The 23,594-nt window shown below is 39.4% G+C and overlaps 1 protein-coding gene across 6 annotated transcripts in view; it reads right to left on the bottom strand.

The window, feature by feature from the left end:
* The window catches only part of SGCG (sarcoglycan gamma), a 166,236-nt gene that overhangs the window by 39,139 nt on the left and 103,503 nt on the right, over nucleotides 1-23,594 (bottom strand). For all 6 annotated transcript variants that reach the window (XM_009426723.4, XM_009426721.4, XM_054665082.2 and 3 more), the window contains one exon: nucleotides 6,123-6,242. In XM_009426723.4, the coding sequence (XP_009424998.3) occupies nucleotides 6,123-6,242 (120 nt within the window). The remainder of the gene's footprint in view (nucleotides 1-6,122; nucleotides 6,243-23,594) is intronic.

Genomic DNA, 23,594 nt, shown 5'->3' with positions numbered 1-23,594 from the left:
CCATCCCCATGGAGCCTAGTAAGCTAAGATCCATTGGCTTGAAATTCTTGCTGCCAACACAGCAGTCTAAAGTTGACCTGGCACACTTGGGCTTGGTGAGGGGAGGGGCGTCCACCATTACTGAGGCTTGAGTTAGCAGTTTTCCCCTCACAGTGCAAACAAAGCCGCTGAGAAGGTCGACCTAGGTGGATCTCCACCGAGCCTCGACAAAGCTGCTGTAGCCAGACAGCCTCTCTAGATTCCTCCTCTCTGGGCAGGGCATCTCTGAAAGAAAGGCAGTAGCCCCAGTCAGGGAGTTATAGATAAAACTCCCATCTCCCTGGGACAGCACCTGGGGGAAGGGGCAGCTGTGGGTGCAGCTTCAGCAGACTTAAATGTTCCTGCCTGCCAGCTCTGAAGAGAGCAGCGGATCTCCCAGCACAGCGCTTGAGCTATTCTAAGGTACAGACTGCCTCCTCAAGTGGGTCCCTGACCCCTGTGCCTCCTGACTGGGAGACACCTCCCAGCAGGGGTCGACAGACACCTCAGACAGGAGAGCTCCGCCTGGCATCTGGCAGGTTCCCCTCTGGGACGAAACTTCCAGAGGAAGGAACAAGTAGCAGTCTTTGCTGTTCTGCAGCCTCCACTGGTGATATCCAGGCAAACAGGGGCTGGAGTGGACGTCCAGCAAACTCTAGCAGACCTGCAGCAGAGGGGCCTGACTGTTAGAAGGAAAACTAACAAACAGAAAGGAATAGCATCAACATCAACAAAAAGGACGTCTACATGAAAACCCCATCCAAAGGTCACCAACATCAAAGAGCAAAGGTAGATAAATCCAGGAAGATAAGGAAAAACCAGCATAAAAAGGCTGAAAATTCCAAAAACCAGAATGCCTCTTCTCCTCCAAAGGATCACAATTCCTTGCCAGCAAGGGAACAAAACTGGACAGAGAATGAGTTTGATGAATTGAACAGAAGTAGGCTTCGGAAGGTGAGTAATAACAAGCTTGTCTGAGCTAAAGGAGCATGTTATAACCCAATGCAAGGAAGCTAAGAACCTTGAAAAAAGGTTAGAGGAGTTGCTACTAGAATAATCAGTTTAGAGAGGAACATAAATGACCTGATGGAGCTGAAAACACAGCATGAGAACTTTGTGAAGCATACACAAGTATCAACAGCCGAATTGATCAATCAGAAGAAAGGATATCAGAGATTGAAGATCAACTTAATCAAATAAAGCATGAAGACAAGATTAGAGAAAAAAGAATGAAAAGGAATGAACAAAACCATCAAGAAATATGGGACTATGTGAAAAGACCAAACTTACATTTGATTAGTGTACCTGAAAGTGATGGGGAAAATGGAACCAAGTTGGAAAACACTCTTCAGGATATTATCCAGGAGAACTTCCCCAAACTAGCAAGACAGGCCAACATTCAAATTCAGGAAATAGAGAGAACACCACAAAGGTACTCCTCAAGAAGAGCAACCCCAAGACACATAATTGTCAGATTCACCAAGGTTGAAATAAAGGAAAACATGTTAAGGGCAGCCAGAGAGAAAGGTCGGGTTACCTATAAAGGGAAGCCCATCAGACTAACAGTGGATCTCTCTGCAGAAACCCTATAATCCAGAAAAGAGTGGGAGCCAATATTCAACATTCTTAAAGAAAAGAATTTTCAACCCAGAATTTCAAACTAAGCTTCATAAGCAAAGGAGAAATAAAATCCTGTACAGATAAGCAAATGCTGAGAGATTTTGTCAACACCAGGCCTGCCTTACAAGAGCTCCTGAAGGAAGCACTAAATGTGGAAAGGAAAAACCGGTACCAGCCACTGCAAAAGCATACCAAATTGTAAAGACCATTGACACTACGAAGAAACTGCATCAACTAATGGGTAAAATGATCAGCTAGCATCATAATGACAGGATCAAATTCACACATAACAGTATTAACCTTAGATGTAAATGGGCTAAATGCCCCAATTAAAAGACACAGACTGGCAAACTGGATAGAGTCAAAACCCATTGGTGGGCTATATTCAGGAGACACATCTCATGTACAGAAACACACACAGGCTCAAAATAAAGGGATGGAGGAAGAGCTGCCAAGCAAAGGAAAAAAGATAAAGCAGGGATTACATTCCTAGTCTCTGATAAAATAGACTTTAAACCAACAAAGATCAAAAAAGACAAAGAAAAGCATTACATAATGGTAAAGGAATCAATTCAACAGGAAGAGCTAACTATCCTAAATATATATGCACCCAATACAGGAGCACCCAGACTCATAAAGCAAGTTCTTAGAGACCTACAAAGAGACTCAGACTCCCACTCAATAATAGTGGGAGACTTTAACATCCCACTGTCAATATTAGACACATTAATGAGACAGAAAATTAACAAGGATATTCAGGACTTGAACTCAGCTCTGGACCAAGCAGACCTAATAGACATCTACAGAGGTCTCCACCCCAAGTCAACAGAATGTACATTCTTCTCAGCACCACATCACACTAATTCCAAAATTGACCACATAATTGGAAGTAAAACACTTCTCAGCAAATGCAAAAGAATGGAGATCATAACAAACTATCTCTCAGACCACAGTGCAATCAAATTAGGACTCAGGATTAAGAAACTCACTCAAAAGCACACAACTACATGGAAACTGAACAACCTGCTCCTGAATGACCACTGGCTAAGGATGCCACTAAATGGCTAAGGATGCCGCTAAATGTCCTGCAATGCACAGGACAGTCTCCCCCAACCTCCACCAAAAACATTATCAAGCCCAAAATGTTAACAATGCTGAGGTTCAATAGCAAAGACATAGAATCACCGTAAATGCTCATCAGTAGCAGACTGGATAAAGAAAATGTGGAATACTATGCAGTCATTAAAAAGAATGTGATCATGCATGCCCTTCTAGGGACACGGATGGAGCTGGAGACTATTATCCTTAGCAAACTAGCACAGTAATAGAAAACCAAATACTGCATGCTCTTACCCATAAGTGGGAGCTAAACGATGAGAACATGTGGACACATAGAGGAGAACAACACACACTGAGGCTTACTGAAGGGTGGAGGATGGGAGGAGGGAGAGGATCAGCAAAAATAACTAATAATCTGGGTTAATACCTGGGTGATGAAATAATCTGTACAACAAACCCCCATGACACAAGTTACCTATATAACAAACCTGCACTTGTACCCCTGAACTTAAAGTAAAAGTTTAAAACAAAAAAACAGTGTTAAGATCGACAAAGCCTGCACTACACAATGTTTAGAGAGTCAGACCTTGGATAGAGACAAAACAAGAAGGGAAACATCAAAACCATGGAATCTCTTGGTTTCTTTAATCACAAAATGTAAGGAAGCCATTAACATACTGGAAAATTGAGAAGAGTTATGGTCTGCTCAAAATTGTACTGTCTGTACACTCACAGTTCATGGTGTCTCTGGCAATAAGAACTAGAAATGTTTGCAACACCAAAATAACAAGGAAAGCATATAGTCATTAGAGGTGGGGTATATTTTGCTCTAGTTAGCTGCACCGCAGAGGAGGAGTTTGGGAGAAAATTGTGCCTCAGGCAAAAAAATTATGAAAGAGAAGATTATAACTTGTCCTTTAAAAGGATAACTTGAAAGCATGTTCTAGAGCAGGGACTCTCGATCCCTGGGCCATAGATGGATACTGGCGTGTGGCCTGTTAGGAACTGGTCCTCACAGCAGGAGGTGAGTAGTGGGCCAGCGAGCATTACTGCCTGAGCTCCGCCTCCTATCAGATCAGTAGAGGCATTAGATTCTCATAGGAGTGCGAACCCTACTGTGAACTGTATGTGTAAGGGATCTAGGTTGCGTGCTCCTGATGAGAATCTAATACCTGATGATCTGAGGTGGAGTAGTTTCATCCCAAAACCATCTCCCACACTGTGAAAACATTTTCTTCCATGAAACCAGTCCCTGGTGCCAAAATGGTTGGGGACTGCTGTTCTACAGAGAGCGTCAACATGTTGCTGACCTGTTGTTTCTCCTGCTGATTCATGTTAGTCCACAGCAGTGGTTCTCAAAGTGTGGTCCCCAGAGCTGTGGCATCAGCAGCAACTGGGGACTTTCTAGAAACACAGATTCTCAAGTCACATTTCAGACCTGCTGAATCAGAAGCTCTGGGGATGAGGCCCAGCACTATTATTATTATTATTATTATTATTATTATTATTACTGAGACACGGTCTCACTCTGTTGCCCAGGCTGGAGTGCAGTGGCTCAATCTCAGCTCACTGCAACCTCTGCCTCCCAGGCTCAGGTGATCCTCCCACCTCAGCCTCCCAAGTAGCTGGGACCACAGGCACACACCACTATGCCTGGATAATTTTTGTATTTTTTCTTTTGTAGAGATGGGGTTTCGCCATGTTGTCCAGGCTGGTCTTAAACTCATGGGCTCAAGCGATCCATCCACCTCAGCCTCCCAAAGTGCTGGGATTACAGGTGTGAACCACTCTGCCTGGCCCCCAGCAGTATATTTTAAACAAACCCTCCGGATGGCTCTGATGCATGCATACAGGTAATAAATAATAAAGTTGCTTATCAATTTTTCTCACCTGTTCCTCTAATTGATGTCATGGCCCGGAAGGAGCCCTGGGCTAAGGAAAAGTTCATCTTATTGATTCTCTGAGTAGGAGGGCTTGGGTTTGAAGTGAACTAAGCTGTTAGACTATTTTCCCTGCAGATTTCACTGCCCTGCAGTACAATGATACTCTACCAAGAACTCTGCTGTCCTTTGCACATTTAATCCACTTAACCCAGCAATGATAGTACAGTTGATATTATCAACTCACTTTTAGAAGTTAGGAAACAGAAAACAAAAATTAACTTGCTTGAAATTACGCAGCTAGTAATTGCAGAGGTAGGAATGGAATCCAAGTCTACCCAGCCCATATTCTTTATCCTACACAACAGTGCATTTCTGATGCTTAAGGTGCTTTGTTGGACAATTACCAATTTCCGTTAATTAAATGCGCTAGTGTCCTTCATTTTAGTAACAAAACCAGATACATTACTGTCTTAAGAGTATGCAACATTAGGTTATGATCTTTATAGTTTGTTAGGGCCTGTAATAGGGTGGAGTCTACTTCCTTGGCCAGGAAATATTATTTCTTTTTCATTTGGGAGTATTGGTAGAATTGTGTGAGACAATAACATTGCTATTGGTTTTCACAGTAGTACAGAAAGGCACTGGGATAGATTTAACAAGTGTCTGCCTATGTCTTCTAGTCTTTAGCAAGTGAATTTAGAATATGTTCTGAAACATTTTTTTCATAAAATTTTCTCTTCTCAGTCTTAAAAATGAGTGCTATGAGACCCCTATTCAACTTTTAGTTCAAAAAGAGAACTTTTTTTTTTTGTAGAAATATGAGGAATTCAAGTACATGATGTGATGAGAATAAAAGAAACTTGGGAAACAGATACTTGAACTGCACAGATAATAGTGACATTTGATGAGTCTGTGGGTTACTCCAATTAGAAAAAGACAAAGGGTGGCAGGGTGTTGTGGCTCACACCTGTAATCCCAGCACTTTGGGAGGCCAAGGTGGGTGAATCATTTGAGGTCAGGAGTTTGAGACCAGCCTGGCCAACATGGAGAAACCCTGCCTCTACGAAAAATACAAAAATTAGCCAGGCATGGTGGCGGGTGCCTGTAGTCTCAGCTACTCAGGAGGCTGAGGCAGGAGAATCGCTTGAACCCAGGAGGCGAAGGTTGCAGTGAGCCGAGATTGTGCTACTGCACTCCAGCCTGGGCAACAGAGCGAGACTCTGTCTAAAAAGAAAAAAAAAAGAAGGAAGGGAGGAAGGAAGGAAGAAAGGAAGGAAGGAAGGAAGGAAGGAAGAAAGGAAGGAAGGAAGGGACAAAGGGTAAAACTGTGGTGGAAGAAGGGTGGGCCAAGATCTGTGGGGAGGATTTTGTTCTTCTAGGAGAGCATCGAGGGAGTTCAACAGAAATGCAATGGAGAAAATGCAACACATTCAAACTCTCTTATCTGCTTGAAAGATTCCACATAAACTTGTCAATAGTACAATGTGTTTTTGCAGATGTGTACTCCATGGAATGTTGTGTTTTTCTCGAGTTAGTACATACCAGTTACTCGAAGTTTATCTGCACCAACCACAACTTCCTTCTCATCTACAGTAAATAGTGGCTTGCCGTCGTTGGAGTTGATCTGAAACTGTTGATTCTGGACTTCTACCATTTTGGGACCTGAAGAATTAAAACAGTTTATTATAAACTGTTCACTACAAGCAGTGTCCAAATCTCTATTTTTACACATGCCACGTCAACCCTACAATACCAAGTACCTAAAGACTTGGTATTTGTTACCATTAGTGGTATTGATTGATTCTGTGATTAAACTTTGCAACTTTTAAGTCTAAATCTATTGTATTATTAAAATTAATTATGTCGAACATATGTTAACCTATATCAATATATGTACAAATACATTATTTAAGAGTTTCTTCTTTAAGATTTTAAATACTTGCCCAAAATAATTTAGTTTTCCTATTCATGGTTAAACTTGTATTCTTTTGGTTATTAACCACCTAAGAATCTTGCATTCTGAAATGTGAGATTTGTGAAAGACCATCTTACGAATGGCTCACTTTAATGGTCAAAGTTAACCTAGAAGATAAATCATATCCTGAAACTTTTCTCTGCCATTATTCTCAGAAGGGCTGCTCACCCCTTACCCCACGGGGAAAACAGGCATCACTGTGGAAGAACACCTTCCTGTTTTTGCCCTTCCCCTAAGACATTTTTGTCTTTGCCATGCCTTCTGTTTCACTTTTGTATCCAAGGTTATGCCCTTCACCTGAGCTCTAGACCCATTGCCTTCCAGCTCTTTCATCTATTCAGCAGGTGTTTTGTGGGTGCTCACTCACCCTGTGCCATCCAGACATGTGAGGGTAAGGTCACACCTCCCACTCACTCAGCTACACACGAACCCCAGGCACTCATAATTATGTGTTCCCCAATTCCTCTTTGATGCTTCCACACTTTCTAACCCAGGCCTCATGGATTAATCTCCCTAGAGCACAGCCTTCATCATCTACTTAAGAAATTAGGAGTTCCCCAATTTGTTTATGTTAGCTTTATATTCTTTTTTTTTTTTTTTGAGACAGAGTTTTGCTCATGTCGCCCAGGCTGGAGTGCAATGGTGCGATCTCCGCTCGCTGCAATGTCTGCCGCCCAAGTTCAAGTGATTCCCCTGCCTCTGCCTCCAGAGTAGCTGGGATTACAGGCATGCGCCACCACGCTCAGCTAATTTTGTATTTTTAGTAGAGACGGGGTTTTACTATATTGGCCAGGTTGGTCTCGAACTCCTAACCTCAGGTGATCCGCCAGCCTTGGCCTCCCAAAGTGCTAGGATGACAGGTGTGAGCCACCATGTCTGGCCTATATTCTTATCTGTAAAAGTAAGTTGAGGCTGGGCACAGTGGCTCACACCAGTAGTCCTAGCAGTTTGCCAGGCCAAGGCGAGCCAATCACCTGAGGTCAGGAGTTTGACACCAGCCTGGCCAACATGGAGAAACCCCATCTCTACTAAAAATACAAAAATTAGGCTGGGCGCGGTGGCTCACGCCTGTAATCCCAGCACTTTGGGAGGCCGAGGCAGGCGGATCACGAGGTCAGGAGATCGAGACCATCCTGGCTAACATGGTGAAACCCAGTCTCTACTAAAAATACAAAAAATTAGCTGGGTGTGCTGGCAGGCACCTGTAGTCCCAACTACTCGGGAGGCTGAGGCGGGAGAATGGCGTGAACCTGGGAGGCGGAGCTTGCAGTGAGCCGAGATCACGCCACTGCACTCCAGCCTGGGCGACAGAGTGAGACTACCTCTCCAAAAAAAAAAAAAAAAAAAGAAGTTGAGAAAATAAGTCATATGTTATAATTTTTGTGTGTGTGTCCCCTCTGACCCTAACAGTTCTCATAAAAATTTTTGGATACCTGGTAGACATTAAGTAAAGCCTTTCTATTAATGCATTGATCCGTTTTGGACATGGTCATCCAAGTGTTCTTAATTTTATTAATTTGTATTTAAAACCCTCCAGTGAGTCTTCATTTAAATAAATAAATATTTTTGGCAAGAGTGCCAGTTATAAAGTTGACTTTTTTCTCTATGTTACATCTCCTTTTTTTTTTTTTTTTTAAAAGCTTCACTTTATTTTTTGGTATTTGTAATGTTATTTTCCCCATCTGAGACTCAGAGTTCCTGTTTATCTCTTCTGGGTCACTGATATGCATTTAATGGTGACTATCAAGTTATCTGACTTTAAAATTGAGAAATAATTAGAATAATTAATCCAGTAAGAGTTCACTGTTTTGCTCACTAGAGGTTCATCTTACAATTCTAGGAGGCCTTATTAAGTATAAGGGGTTGAACTGTGACAATTTTTTTCTATAGTTATTATATCAATAAAATAGTCAACAAATAAGTTTATTTTCATAGTAAGTCTGAGCAGCAAATCCACATAAACTGTTCCTCAAATGAAAGAAAATGCAGGAAAGTGAATGGTTCCATTCAATACAAATCTATTGCATGCTTTTTATGTACAAGGTTCTGTGCTAAGCATTGACAATGTGCAAATGAGTGAGATATAGCTCACAGCTTAAAGAATTCTGTGGTTCACTAAAAAGAAAAGCATGTAAGCCTGGTTTCAGGACAATTTGCTAAGCATTGGGATGCAAGCATGAGAGAGTCTTGACTAGGAATCCATGGTCCATCCATCGAGGCTAAGAGCAGCGTCCGGAGACGCGATGCCTGAACTGATTTGGAAGAAAGAGTTCATGCTTCCTGCTGGGCGCGGTGGCTTACGCCTGTAATCCCAGCACTTTGGGAAGCCGAGGCGGGCAGATTGCCTGAGCTCATCAGGAGTTCGCGACAACCTGGGCAACACGGTGAAACCCCGTTTCTGCTGAAAATATAAAAATTAGCTGGGTGTGGCGGCGTGCGCCTGTAGTCCCAGCTACTGGGGAGGCTGAGGCAGGAGAATTGCTTGAACCCGGGAGGTGGAGGTTGCAATGAGCTGAGATCAGGCCACTGCACTCCAGCCTGGGCAACAGAGCGAGACTCTGTCTCAAAAAAAAAAAAAAAAAAAAGAAAGAAAAGAAAAAAAGAAAGCGTTCATGCTTCCCTGATGAAGGAAGAACAGGGATCTCCAGGTAAAGGAAACTACTTGAGCAAAGGCATAGCGGTGAATAAAATCCCACCTCCATTTTATTAAAAATAGACCCTGCATGTTTAAATTTAAATACGCTTTCCACTTCAGAGGCAACTGCACTTTCTTCAATAGTTATGGAGTTTGTAATTAATCTTCTAACTTTTATTAATATTCTAGAGGTTTTTTTTTTAACCTAGTTGGACATTGATTAGAGCTGAGGATGTAATCGTCTTTTGCAGTAGAGGTCTTTAAGAAATAAAATTTAAATTCTACCTTGTTGATAAGAAAAGAGCTATCTGTACAGCACCATTTTTAATGAAAGGCTTTGGTACAAAGAGAAAAAGTTAATGGTTTTGTGATCTGATTAATTAAGTTTGGGAAATTAGCTTAAGGGTTTTTCTGGTGAAAATACCATCAAATTCTTCCTTATATACAATGTGTCTCATTAGCAACCTTCTTTTGTTCCTCAGGATATCTTTAATTTAAAATAAAATCATTTAGAAACAAATATTGCAAAGTCCTTTAAAAAAAAGGAAACGTATATTCTGCTGTTGCAAATGTGGTATCACAGAGAAAGGACTGGGCTGGAAGCACAAAGCTGTGCTTGTTAGCTCTACTACTTTTGTGGCAAAATCTTGTATTATACAGTTCTACTTCATAAGCCTGGCACTAATGACCTTTACTTGTGTTAAATAAAATAAAATGAAATAAAATAAGAGACCAGGCTTGAGAATTTCCTGAGCAGACAAAGCTAGTTATGCTATGCCAGTGAAACTTAGGTTATTTCTAGTAAATGTCCCTGATAATCATATGCAAAACTTACACAGCCTTCCAAAAATGCTGTAAGATGATCACTTTTTTTTTTTATTTTAAAGACAGGGTCTCGCTCTGTCGCCCAGGCTGGAGTGCAGTGGCATGATCTCAGCTCACTGCAACCTCCGCCTCCCGGGTTCAAGCGATTCTCCTGCCTCAGCTTCCTGAATAGCTGAGACTATAGGCACCTGGCTGACTTTTGTATTTTTAGTAGAGATGGAGTTTTGCCATGTTGCCCAGGCTAGTCTTGAACTCCTGGCCTCAAGTGATCCGCCCACCTCTGCCTCCCAAAGTGCTGGGATTACAGGCATGAGCCACTGCGCCCAGCCAGATGATCACTTTTAACCAATCTTCTGCCATCTGGAAACCCTGACTGTAATAATCAATCATTGTAAAGGTTAAACAACGTCCTCATTTATATATATATATATATATATATATATATATATATATATATATATATTCCATCCATTAGAACACTATCCTACCTGCCAACTGGTTTCTCAGCCCATCCCATCCTACACAATCTTTTATTCATTCCTCTCTTCATTTATTTGACAAAAATTTATTGTATAACCTATTAAATATAAAAGGGTAGCCTGAATTATGAACTGCGGCATTAACTGAACTGAAAAAATCTAATTTCAATTAGTGAATCAAATTATTATACATGTATTCCTTGAAATATTACATAGCCATTAAAATAATGCTATGGAATTTTTAAAATTTCATAGCATTATTAAATTGGAAAAGGATGGACTTCTGGGTGGCTGATGACCACGCTGGCTATATAGTAATCAGTTTCCCAAAAGGTCATCCCCATACTCTAAGGAATAGTTTCACAGCCATAAAAATTCCACACAGACCGGGCACAGTGGCTCACGCCCATAATCCCAGCACTTTGGAAGGCCGAGGCCGGTGGATCACGAGGTCAGGAGATCGAGACCATCCTGGCTAACACGGTGAAACCCCGTCTCTACTAAAAATACAAAAAATTAGCCGAGCATGGTGGTGGGCTCCTGTAGTCTCAGCTACTCAGGAGGCTGAGGCAGGAGAATGGCGTGAACCTGGGGGGTGGAGCTTGCACCTGGGGGGTGGAGCTTGTAGCGAGCCAAGATCGCACCACTGCACTCCAGCCTGGGAGACAGAGCAAGACCCCATCTCAAAAAAAAAAAAAAAAAAAAAGAGAAAGAAAGAAAGAAAAACACACCCTTGCATTACTTAAAGGCAGAACTGTGAGTTGAGGGAGAAAAATTAACAAGTGCCAGGACTACAACTTCTCACACACCTGCTCCATCACAGGAATTATGGTGAGTGAAGGCCATGGAGAGGACAGATGAGGAGACTTAGTGAGAAGCCACTTAAGGAATGGACAACAGTAATGCAGGAAATGAATACTAAATGAGCTGGGATAAAAATCCTGATATCAGACAAAGTGGAATTCAAGTCAAAAGCGTTAAATATGACAAAAAAGATTTTTAATGCTAAAATTACAACCCACAACACAGACATAATATTTACAAATACCTATCCCGCAAATATCACAGAAACCACCTTTATGAAACAAAAATAAAAGATGTGAGGACCCATAGAACACACTAATAATGCTGGATTTAATACACAACTTTCAGTACAAGACGGGTCAAGTGGATTAACAAGTGAGGAGATGACCTAAAAAGAACTCAACAAGGCAAGTCTTATGACATATACTGACGGTGAAGTCCTGATAATGGAGGATACACACTCTCCTCAAGTGCCCGGGGCACATTCACTGAAACTGATCACACATCAGGGCACAAGGTAAACAAACATCAATGACTTTCATAACGTAGAAAGACCACACATAATACTCCGTAAACACAATGCAATAAATCTAGAATTTGCTGACACAAATAAAAAGCAAAAAGACCCATTCACCCAGAAATTTAAAAGTCTCTCTTTAAATAACTTTTGGGTGAAATACAAACAGAAATTACAGAATTAAGGAAAATTATGACTTGAAAACACTATATTTTAGAATCTGTGGCATGCATGTAAAGCAGTGACAAGAGGAAATTTCATTGTACTAAACACCTCTGTCAATAAAAATATAAACTGGCTGGGCGTGGTAGCTCACATCTGTAATCCCAGCGCTTTGGGAGGCTGAGGTGGGCAGATCACCTGAGGTCAGGAGTTTGAGACCAGACTGGCCAACGTGGTGAAACCCTATCTCTACTAAAAATACAAAAATTAGCTGGGCATGATGGTACACGCCTGTAATCCCAGCTATCTGGGAGGCTGAGGCAGGAGAATTGCTTGAACCCAGGAGGCGGAGGTTGCAGTGAGCTGAGACCGTGCCATTGTACTGAAGCCTGGGCAACACAGCGAAAATTCTGTTTAGAAAAAAAAAAAAAAAGAACTAAGTTCGTAATTCAAAAGCCTAGAAATAGAACAACAAAGTGAGTCAAAAGAAAGCACAAGGAAGGAAATAATAAAGATAGAAGCAGAAATTAACAAGGAAGAAAACAGTATAAAAGAGATCTAATAAATCAAAATTCTGTTTTTTGAGAAAATTAGCAAAATAAAACACTAGCTAAGTTGATAAAAATGAGAAAACACAAATACACAACACATGGAATGACAAGTGAAAAGTAACCATTGAATTAGAAGAAATAAAAAAGGAGAGACAACTATGTAGAACTCTGCAAATAAGCTTGAAAGCCATGATGAAACAGGCAGTTCCACGGGGAAATAGTGATTGCTAAAATTGATCTCATTAAATGAGAAAGTTTAATCAGACCTGTGTTTATACAAGAAATGGGGAAGTTAAAAAACTACCCCACAAAAAGAACCAAGCACAGATGGTGTCACAAGCGAATTCTAACAAACTTTCAAAAGCTGGATAGTCTCAATGCTCTGTAAATTATTCCAGAGTATTGAAAGTAAGTAAGCTTAGCACTGATACTTAAATGAGAAAAGCAAGCATAAGGAAAAAAATACTATAAGCTAGCATTACTCATGAATGCAAAAAATTCTAAATAGAAGTACCAGAAAGAAGCACAGCGCAACACCACATTAAGAAAATAATATACCTTGATAAAGTGAGATTTATTCCAGGAATGCAAGATTGACTTTAAGTGAGGAATGATTAACATCATACTAATTAATCTAATAAAAATAAATCATATTATCTTCATAGATGCTGAAAAAGTATTTGGCAAAATTCAGCACACATTTATGATCAATGAACATTCTAGAAAATAGGCATTGAGGGATGCTGTCTTAACATGGTAAAATGATGTATTTTAACCCTAAGGCAAGTATTTTACTTAATACAGAAAGACTAGAAGCATTTCCACTAAGATTGGAAACAAGGCAAGGATATCCACTTTGTCCACTGCTACTCAACATTGTGGAGCAGAGGTTTTAGTCAATGAAACTTATTTATAAAGTCAAATCAGTTAGAGGTGTGTGATTGAGTAAAGTAACATTATATATTTGCAGATGATATAATAGTGTATCTGACAAACCCCAAAGTCTCTGATAAAAGTAACTCAACTAATAAAAAATTCAGCAAACTGGCAGGATATAAAATTAACAAACAATAACCAATAACTTGAATACATACAAACAAAAGTTAAAATAAATAATAGTGGAGAAAGTGCCATTTACAATAACAACAAAGATGATTAAAAATTTAGAAATTCATTTAATAAGATGTGTGAAAAATATATGAGGAAAAATTTGTAATACTTCTGAAAGACACTTGAATAAATGAAAAGACATTCCACATTCTTGGATAGGGTGACCCAACATTATAGGATGTCATTTCTTCCAGAGTTAATTTATAAATTCAATGCAATACAGTAATAATGCCAATAAACTATGTTATAGAATGAGCAAATTGATGCAAAAGTTCATATGGAAAAACAAACATACAAGAATAGCTTGGAAAAAGAAAACACAAAAAAGGCCAGCCCTACTAGACATTAAAACATACCATGAAGTCTCTATAATTAAAAGTGTGGTATCTAGGCATGGAAACACGAATAGACTAGGGCAAGCTTCTCCAACCTGTAGCCCACCAGCTGCATGCAGCCCAGGACAGCTTTGAATTCAGCTCAACATAAATTTGTAAACTTTCTTTAAGCATTATGAGATTAATTTGCAATTTTTTTTTTAGCTCATCAGCTATCGTTAGTGTATTTTATATGGGGCCTAAGGCAATTATTCTTCTTCCAATGTGGCCCAGGGAAGGCAAAAGACTGGACACAACTGGACTAGTGGGATAAAGTAATAATTAGACTCTGATAGACATGGAAATCTAGTATATGATAATGACGACATTTCAAGTTTAAAGATGGACTTTTTTTTTCTTTTTTGGAGACAGAGTCTCACTCTATCACACAGGTTGGAGTGTAGTGGTGTGATCTCGGCTCACTGCAACCTCTGCCTCCCAGGTTCAAGCAATTCTCCTGCCTCAGCCTCCCAAATAGCTGGGATTACAGGCACGTGCCACCACGCCTGGCTAATTTTTGTATTTTTAATAGAGACGGGGTTTCTCCATATGGTCTTGAACTCCTGACCTCAGGTGATCCACCTGCCTCAGCCTCCGAAAGTGCTGGGATTACAGGTGTGAGCCGCTGCACCTGGCCTAAGGCTGGACTTTTAAGTAAATGATGTTCAGATAACAACTTAGAAAAGATAAATTTAGATTCATATCTCATACCACATAAGAATAAACTTCACATAAATTAGGGATCTAAGTGTTAAAAAGTGAAATCATACAAACACTACAAGAAAACATAGGTGAATTCCTTTATAACCTTGGTACAAGGAAGTCTTTCAAGCAATGACTCAACATCTAGAGGCAATGAAAAAAAGATTCTATGTTTGAATACATAACAATAACAAGTAAAAATAAAAGTGTTACATGATTTAAAATACCTGATTAAGTTGGACGACAACTTAAAAATTGGATAGAAAAATCTTAGCAACATATACCCTGGGCAGAAAGTTAAAATGCCTAATTGGTAAAGAATTCTTAACTACTGAGGAATAAAAAATGACAATTCTGATGGAAAAATGGAAAAAGAGTCATGAGATAATTCACAACAAAGATACAAAAATGGCCCTCAAACTTATGAAAAAAATGTTCAAACACACTCATCATTACAGAAATGCAAATTAAAGCAACACTCACATGCCACTTCTCACCTGTGAGACTGGAAATAATTTAGACACATTGTGTTGTCTGAGGCTGTCAGAAAATATACTCTCCTACACCGCCGCTGGGAATCTAAATTGTTACCATCTTCTAGAGCACAATTTGATAAAATTGAACAAAACTAAGTATGTACATATCTACAATCCCACTTCTAGGAATCTACCCTGAGGATATACCTCCAAGAAAACAAAATACAGCCGGGCACGTGGCTCACGCCTGTAATCCCAGCACTTTGGGAGGCCGAGGCTGGTGGATCACGAGGTCAGGAGATGGAGACCATCCTGGCTAACATGGTGAAACCCCGTCTCTACTAAAAATACATAAAATTAGCCCGGCATGGTGGCGGGCGCCTGTAGTCCCAGCTACTCGGGAGGCTGAGGCAGGAGAATGGCGTGAACCTGGGAGGCGGAGCTTGCAGTGAGCTAAGACTGCGCCACTGCACTCCAGCCTGGGCGACAGAGGGAGACTCCGTCTCAAAAAAAAACAAAAAAAAAACAAACCAAAAAAAAAAACAAAAAACAAAATACATATGCAATTGTTACTCTTTGTGACATAACGGCACAACAGTGAGAACAACTTAAATGTTCACATATATGGGTGAATAGCTGAATAATCACGGCAACTCCACATAATAGGGTACTATGCAGCTGTGAAAAATAATAAGGAAGATGTTTATGAATTAATATGGAGTAATTTTGAGGGCCATACTATTCAGTGAAAAAGTAAAGTTCAAAAGACTACCTACTGTATGCTATCCTCATGTAAGTATGATGGGAGCCTAAGAAAACATATATGTGGTCATTTTTTTGCAAATGAAATGGAGGACGGATAAACCTAAAATGGAAAAGACTGGCTACTGAGAGGGTGTGGGTGAGCAAGAGGTAGGAAGGGGCTGGGGACTGAGGCAGACGGGATGAAGAAGTCACACTTTCTTGACTATATCTTTTTGTTCAGAGCTGAGTCTGCAACCAATAGTAACGATGCATGCACCCCACTGCAGCACACACCCTCCAAAATAGCCACTGTGTTATCCTGTCCTTGAAATAAAATTCCCTTTATCTTTTTATAAACTGTGGTTTTCAAAAATATATTATCTCTGTACTTTTAAACATAAGCAAATATTTTTGGACTGACTATTGACTAATATTCAGAGCAATTACACAAATTCAGCATTATCCTTGGAATGAAAAACTGGTTTGGAAGATAATTTATTCTATTTCCCTTTTTTCCAAAAGTACATCTCATGGTGCTAGTTGCTTTTTTTCTGAAGGAACATCTATTTTTTGACTGGACATTCTGGCTATAATACACTATCATATAAAGTGATTTTTCTTCTCTTTATTTGGGGCACTGGAAACTGCACTCATATTGGTTTTCTTTCTAACATATTCTTTTCAGTCAGTCTTTCCAGCCACTGCAGCGGCTAGTCTTCCTGAAGATGAGTGTTTTTTTTTTTTTTTTTTAAAGCGTTCAGTATCCTCAACTGACAGTAACTTGTCTCTTGGCCCATCAATGCTGTTTATTTCAGTATCTTTCAGTTTGTGGCTTTCCCAGGGCAGCCCTGGGTTCATTATATAGTTGGGCCTGTAGATTTTCTGGAAGTCTTCCTGGCTTAGAAGGCAACTGGTGCTGAGGGCAGCAGATTTGGCTCCCTCCTCCTCCACAGGCATGCTGGGCACCTCCTTGGAAAGTCCCTGCTGTTCTTCACAGAAGAGTGACACATGTCAACCCACCCACCACGGGCATCTCCCTCCTCCTCAGGACTGGTACTTCCTCACCCTTCTTCACTGTTCACAACATTCTCTTTCTTGACTTCAGAATTCCCCCTCCTGAAATGTAATCTGTAGCATTTAGTTATCCATATTCTTGCACTCTTGCTTCTGTTGAGGCCTCTGTAGGCTTGCCCCAGAATCTCTTCTGTAGTATCTGAGAATTTGGCACTCAGAAGAACAGAATCAAAATCCTAGCAGAAATGATCACATCTTTATGTTTGTGTATTCTTCACTGGGCCAATACTGGGGGGTTCTTTAGTCACAATGTGAGGGTATCAAGTTGTTACTTTTTTTATAGCATTGATTCCTACTGTCATGACACCCCAGGGCTCCTCTCCCTTACAGAATTGTTGGCCACCTGCTTGTGCAGCAGACAGAAGGATCTGATTACTTCTCTTCGATGAGGCTGCAGAAATCTCCACACGAGAGGATCAACACAAAAGAGAAAAAGCCCATAAATTTCCACCAATCTGGAGATTAGGTTCCTGGGCATCAGCCTCACTTCATACCTCTCCTTACAGCTCTCCAGCTGCTTTAGTTATTTTTCTGCAGAACTTTGAGGATCATTAATCAAGTAATGGCTGGAAATTTAAATATCTCTGCTACTGTTCTTTTATTTCTTCTTCTTCTTCTTTTAATATCAGCACTTTCAAAGCCTGTTCCAGCCTTGCGTTTGAAGCTTCTCCTCCCTGTGGCATCTACGCTGGAAGGTCCTTCATATTCAGATCCTGAGTTGCCACCCCGTTTCCTTAGAAGAATTTCAAAGCAGCAGCCTGTATCTTGGTGACTTTAGTGAAACACACACTTAAGTTAACACTGACAGTTTGGGCAGCATTCCAAATGTTTCTTCCATTGAGTTAAATCATTACACCCAAAGATATTTTAGCTGGGATGGCATTGCTGTCTCTTAGGTGTGCGTGGAATTCTGAAATCCTATATTCACTTTATTGTTCTTGTATTTTACATTTATATTCTTGATATCAGCCACACTCTGAGTGTACAAGCCTTCTGAGAAGCTTGTAACTGCAACTCTTTGAATGCTGTGATTCTTATTTCAAAGGAAGATCAAAGATTTGCAAAATGTCATTGAAGTTCTGGATCCAAGACGGTGTGGCTGTAGCACAGCAGATCTTTCAGCAATTGAAAAAAGTGACTTGGATTATCTGGGTGGCAGTGACCAATGTGTGCTACAAACATCACCAGCTCCCCCAGGGGTTGATTTGGTTGTAATTTGCCAATCTCCACATCAGGTCTGTAGTGACCATGCTCCTGTAGACACTCCTCACAGTAGAGGCCAGTGGTCCTGGTGGATCAGATTCTGTTCGTGCATCAGGCTGCTAGGCAGTCGGGACAAATTACCTGCAGCCTGGCTCAGTGGGTCTCAGAAAACCCAACTGCCAAACTTCATCAACTTGTCTGGGCACAACTTGCATCTTTCTGGGTGTGTCTCATATTTAAGTTTAACAAAGTTGATTTTTCTTATTGGAAATAAAAAGAAAGTGAACAACAGTAACCAGAGCTGTATTTATCAGTGGTAAGATTCCACTGTTGTTTATAATTTGGTATCTTTTATTTCACAGATTTGAAATGCTAGTTACTAGTGCTTGCTTTTCAATGTTTGACTTTCTTTGGAATTTGTGTTAGTTCATTATTGCATTGCTACAAAGAAATACCTGAGGCTGGGTAATTTACAAAGAAAAGGTATTTAACTGGCTCTTGGTTCTGCAGGGTGTGCAAGCATGATGCCAACATCTACTTCTGGTGAGGGCCTCAGGAAGCTTCCAATCATGGTGTAAGGCAAAGAGGGATCAGGTATATCTTATGGCAAGAACAGAAGCAAGAGAGAGAGAAGAGAGAATTTAAATTTATTTATTTACTATTCTTTTATTTCAATAGCTTTAGGTGCACAAATGGTTTTTGGTTATGTGTGTATAGTTGTGATGTCTAGGATTTTAGTGCACTCATCACCCAAGTAGTGTACATAGTACCCAATAGGTAGTTTTTCATCTCTCACCCACTTCTCACCCTCCACTTTCCCCTCTTCTGAGCCTCCAATGCTCATTTTACCACTCTGTATGCCTTCGCATACCCATAGCTTAATTCCCACTTATAAGTGAGAACATGTGGCATTCGATTTTTGATTCCTGAGTGTTACTTCACATAAAATAATGGCCTCCAATTCCATCCAAGTCACTGCAAAAGACATTATATCACTCTTTTCCATGGCTGAATATATTTCCATGGTGTATATATCCACACACCACAATTACATATATCATATATATATATGTGATATAGCACTTTTTTTTTTTTGAGACAGAGTCTTGCTCTGTTGCCCAGGCTGGAGTGCAGTGGCGTGATCTTGGCTCACTGCAACCTCCACCTCCCAGGTTCAAGCAATTCTCCTGCCTCAGCCTCTTGAGTAGCTGGGATTACAGGCGCCTGCCACCATACCTGGCTAATTTTTGTATTTTTGGTAGAGATGGGGTTTCAACATGTTGGCCAGGCTGGTCTCGAACTCCTGACCTCAGGTATATCACATATTCTTTATCCACACATTGTTTGATGGGCATTTAGGTTGATTTTATATCTTTGTGATTTTGAATTGTGCTGTGATAAACATATGTGTGCAGGTGTCTTTTTGATATGACTTCTTTTCCTTTGGGTAGATACCCAGCAGTGGGATTGCTAGGTTAAATCTACTTTTAGTTCTTTGAGAAATCCCCATACTGTTTTCTGTAGAGGTTCTACTAATTTTACATTCCCATCAGCAGTGTCTAAGCATTCCTTTTTCACCACATTCGCATCAACATCTATTGTTTTTTGACTTTCTCATAGTGGCCATTCTGGCTGGCATAAGGTGGTATCTCATTGTGGTCTTAATTTGCATTTCCCTGATGACTAGTGGTATGGAGCGTATTTTCATATTTGTTGGCTATTTTTGTACCTTCTTTTGAGAAATGTCTATTAATGTCTTTTGCCTACTTATTTTATTATTATTATTATTTTTGAGACGGAGTCTCACTCTGTCTCCAGGCTGGAGTGCAGTGGCACAATCTTGGCTCACTGCAACCTCCACCTCCCAGGTTCAAGCGAATTCTCCTGCCTCAGCCTCCTGAGTAGCTGGGACTACAGGTGCGTGCAACTGCACCCAGCTAATTTTTGTATTTTTAGTAGAAACAGGGTTTCACCATGTTGGCCAGGATGGTCTTGATGTTTGGATCTCATGATCCTCCTGCTTCGGCTTCCCAAAGTGCTGGGATTACAGGCATGAGCCACTGTGCCCGGCCCCTTTGCCTACTTTTTAATGATATTATTCGTTTTTTTTTTTTTCTTGCTGATCTGTTTTATTTCCTTGTAGATTCCAGATATTAACTTTTTTTAAAATCTCTTTTTTCCCAAGTTAGATATTAGTCCTTTGTCAGATGCATAATTAGTACATATTTTCTCCCATTCTATAGGCTGTCTGTTTACTCTGATGAGTATTTATTTTGCTGTGCAGAAGTTTTTTAGTTTAATTAGGTTCCATTTATTTTTGCTTTTGTTGCATTTACTATTGAGGTTTTAGTCACCTAAATCATTGTCCAGAAGAGTTTTCTATAGATTTTCTTCTAGAATTTTTATGGTTTCAAGTCTTAGATTTAAGTCTTAAACCCATCTAGAGCTAATTTTTGTATATGGTGAGAGTAGAAATCCAATTTCATTCTTCTACACGACCTAGGCAATCCAATTTTCCCAGCACCATTTATTGAATAGGATGTCTTTTCCCCAGTTTATGTTTTTGTATGGTTTGTCAAAGATCAGTTAGTTGTAAGTACTTCACTTTTTTCTGGGTTCTCTATTCTGATCCATTGATCTATGTATCTACTTTTATACCACTACCATGCTGTTTGGGTTACTACAGCCTTGTAGTATAATTTGAAGTTGGGTAATGTGATATTTTTAGATTTATTCTTTTCGCTTAGGATGTATTTGGCTATTCAGGCACTTTTTTGGTTCCATATGAATTTTAGGATTATATTTTCTAATTCTGTAAGAATGATGCTGGTATTTTAATAGAAATTGCATTGAATTTGTAGACTGCTTTGGGCAGTATGGTCATTTCGCAATATTGATTCTTCTAATACATGAATATGAGATGTATTTCAATTTGCTTGCATCATCTATGGTTTCTTTCAGCAATGTTTTGTAGTTATCCTTGAAGAGATCTTTCATCTCCTTGGTTAAGTATATTTCTCGGTATTATTTTTTTTGTAACCATTGTAAAATGAATTGACTTCTTGATTGGATTCTCGGCTTGGTTGCTGTTGGTGCATAGCAGTGCTACTAATTTGTGTACATTTATTTTTGTAACCTGAGACTTAACTGAATTCATTCATCAAATCTAGGAGTCTTCTGGAGGAGTGTGTAGGGTTTTCTAGCTATAAGATCGCATCATTGGCAAACAGAGATACTTTGATTTCTTTTCCAATTTGGATGCCCTTTGTTTCTTTATCTTGCATGATTACTCTGCATCGTACTCAGTATGATGTTGAATACAAGTGGTGAAAATGGGCATCCTCGTCTTGTTCTGTAATAGTTCTTAGGGGGAATGCTTTCAACTTTTTTCCTTTCAGTATAATGTTGGCCATGAGTTTGTCATATATGGCTTCTATTATTTTGAGATATATTTCTTCTATGCCTAGTTGGTTGAGGGTTTTTATCAGAAAAGAATGCTAGATTTTGTTTAATGCTTTTTCTGCATCTACTGAGATGATCATATGGTTTTTGTTTTTAATTCTGTTTAGGTGACGAATCAAATTTCTTGACTTGCATATGTTGAACCATCCCTAGAATGAAACCAACTTGCTCATGGTGAATTATTTTCTTGGAGTGCTGTTGGATTCAGTCAGCTAGTATTTTGTTGAGGATTTTTGCATCTATATTCTTTGGGGATATTAGTCTGTAGTTTTCATTTACTGATATTTTCCTTCCTGGCTTTGATATCAGGGTAATACTGGGTTCGTATAATGAGTTAGGGAGAATTTCTTTCTCCTCAGTCTTTTGAATTCAGATGTGAATCTGTCTAGCCCTGAGCTTTTTTGTTGTTTTCAGCAGTTTTTTCTATTACTGATTCAATCTCATTGCTTGTTATTGGTCTGTTCAGGAATTCTATTTCTTTCTGATTCAAACTAAAGGAGTTGTTTGTTTCCAGGAATTTATCCACTTCCTCTAGATTTTCTACTTTGTGTGCACAGAAGTGTCCATAGGAAACTCAAATGATCTTTAGTATTTCTGTGATGTCAGTTGCACTGTCTCCATTTTCATTTCTAATTGATCTTATTTGAATCTTCTCTCTTTTCTTGATTAATATAGCTAATGATTTTTAAAAATATTTTCAAAAAGTCAGATTTTGTTTCATTGATCTTTTGTATTTTTTTCGTTTCTGCTCTGATCTTTGTTATTTCTTTTCCTATGGTAGCTTTGGGTTTGGTTTATTCTTGTTTCTCTAGTTCCTTGAGGTGTGAGGTCAGGTTTGCAATTTGTGGTATTTCAAACTTTGATGTAGGAATTTGGGCTATAAACTTTCCTCTTAGTACTGCTTTTGCTATATCCCAGAGGTTCTGATAAGTTGACTCACTCGTATTCACTTTGAAACATTTTAAAATTTCCATTTTAATGTCATTGTTAACCCCAAAATCATTCAGGAACAGATTCTTTAATTTCCATACATTTGTATAATTTTGAGGGTTTCTTTTGGAATTTATCTCCAGTTTTATTTTGCTGTGGTCTGAGAAGATACTTGATATTATTTTGCTCTAAAAAAATTTATTGAGACTTGGTTTGTGGCCTATCATATGATCTACCATGGAGAATGTTTCATGTGCTGATGGGAAGAATGGATATTCTGCAGTTGTTGAGTATAATGTTATATAAATATATTTTGTGTGTTTGTTCTAGAGTACAGTTTAAGTCCAGTTTTCTTTGTTGACTTTCTGCCTCAATGATTTGTTTAATGCTGTCAGTGGAGTATTGAAGTCTTCCATTGTTATTGTTTTGCTGTCTGTCTCTTTTCTTAGGTATAGTAGTAATTTTTTATTATCTATCTAAGAGCTCTGGACTTAAGTACGTATATATTGAGGATTGTTATAGCTTCTTGGTGTACTGATCCTCTCATCATTATATAACTACATTTTTTGGTTTTGTTTTTACATTGTTGCTTTCAAGTCTGTTTTATTTGATGTAAGAATAGCTACTCATGCTCACTTGTGGTTTCCATTTGCATGAAATATTGTTTTCGACCCCTTAACCTTGAGTCTATGAGAATCCTTCCATGTTGTCTGCTGAAAACAGCAGATATTTTGTTTGTGATTTTTTAATCCATTTTGCTAACCTGTATCTTTTAAGTGGAGCATTTAGACCACTTACATTCAATGTGAATATTGAGATGTGAGGTACTGTTCGAGTTATCATGTTGATTGTTACCTAGTGACTGTTTTTCCTTCATTGTGTTATTGTTTTATAACCCCTGTGAATTTTATGCTTTCAGGAGTTTCTATTCTGGTGTGTATTGACCTTTTGTTCAAAATTTAGAATTCCTTTCAGCATTTCTTTTAGGGCT

The sequence above is a fragment of the Pan troglodytes genome, chromosome 14, assembly GCF_028858775.2.
Source record: "Pan troglodytes isolate AG18354 chromosome 14, NHGRI_mPanTro3-v2.0_pri, whole genome shotgun sequence".
Taxonomy (NCBI): domain Eukaryota; kingdom Metazoa; phylum Chordata; class Mammalia; order Primates; family Hominidae; genus Pan; species Pan troglodytes.
This window is presented reverse-complemented; position numbering and strand designations above follow the sequence as displayed.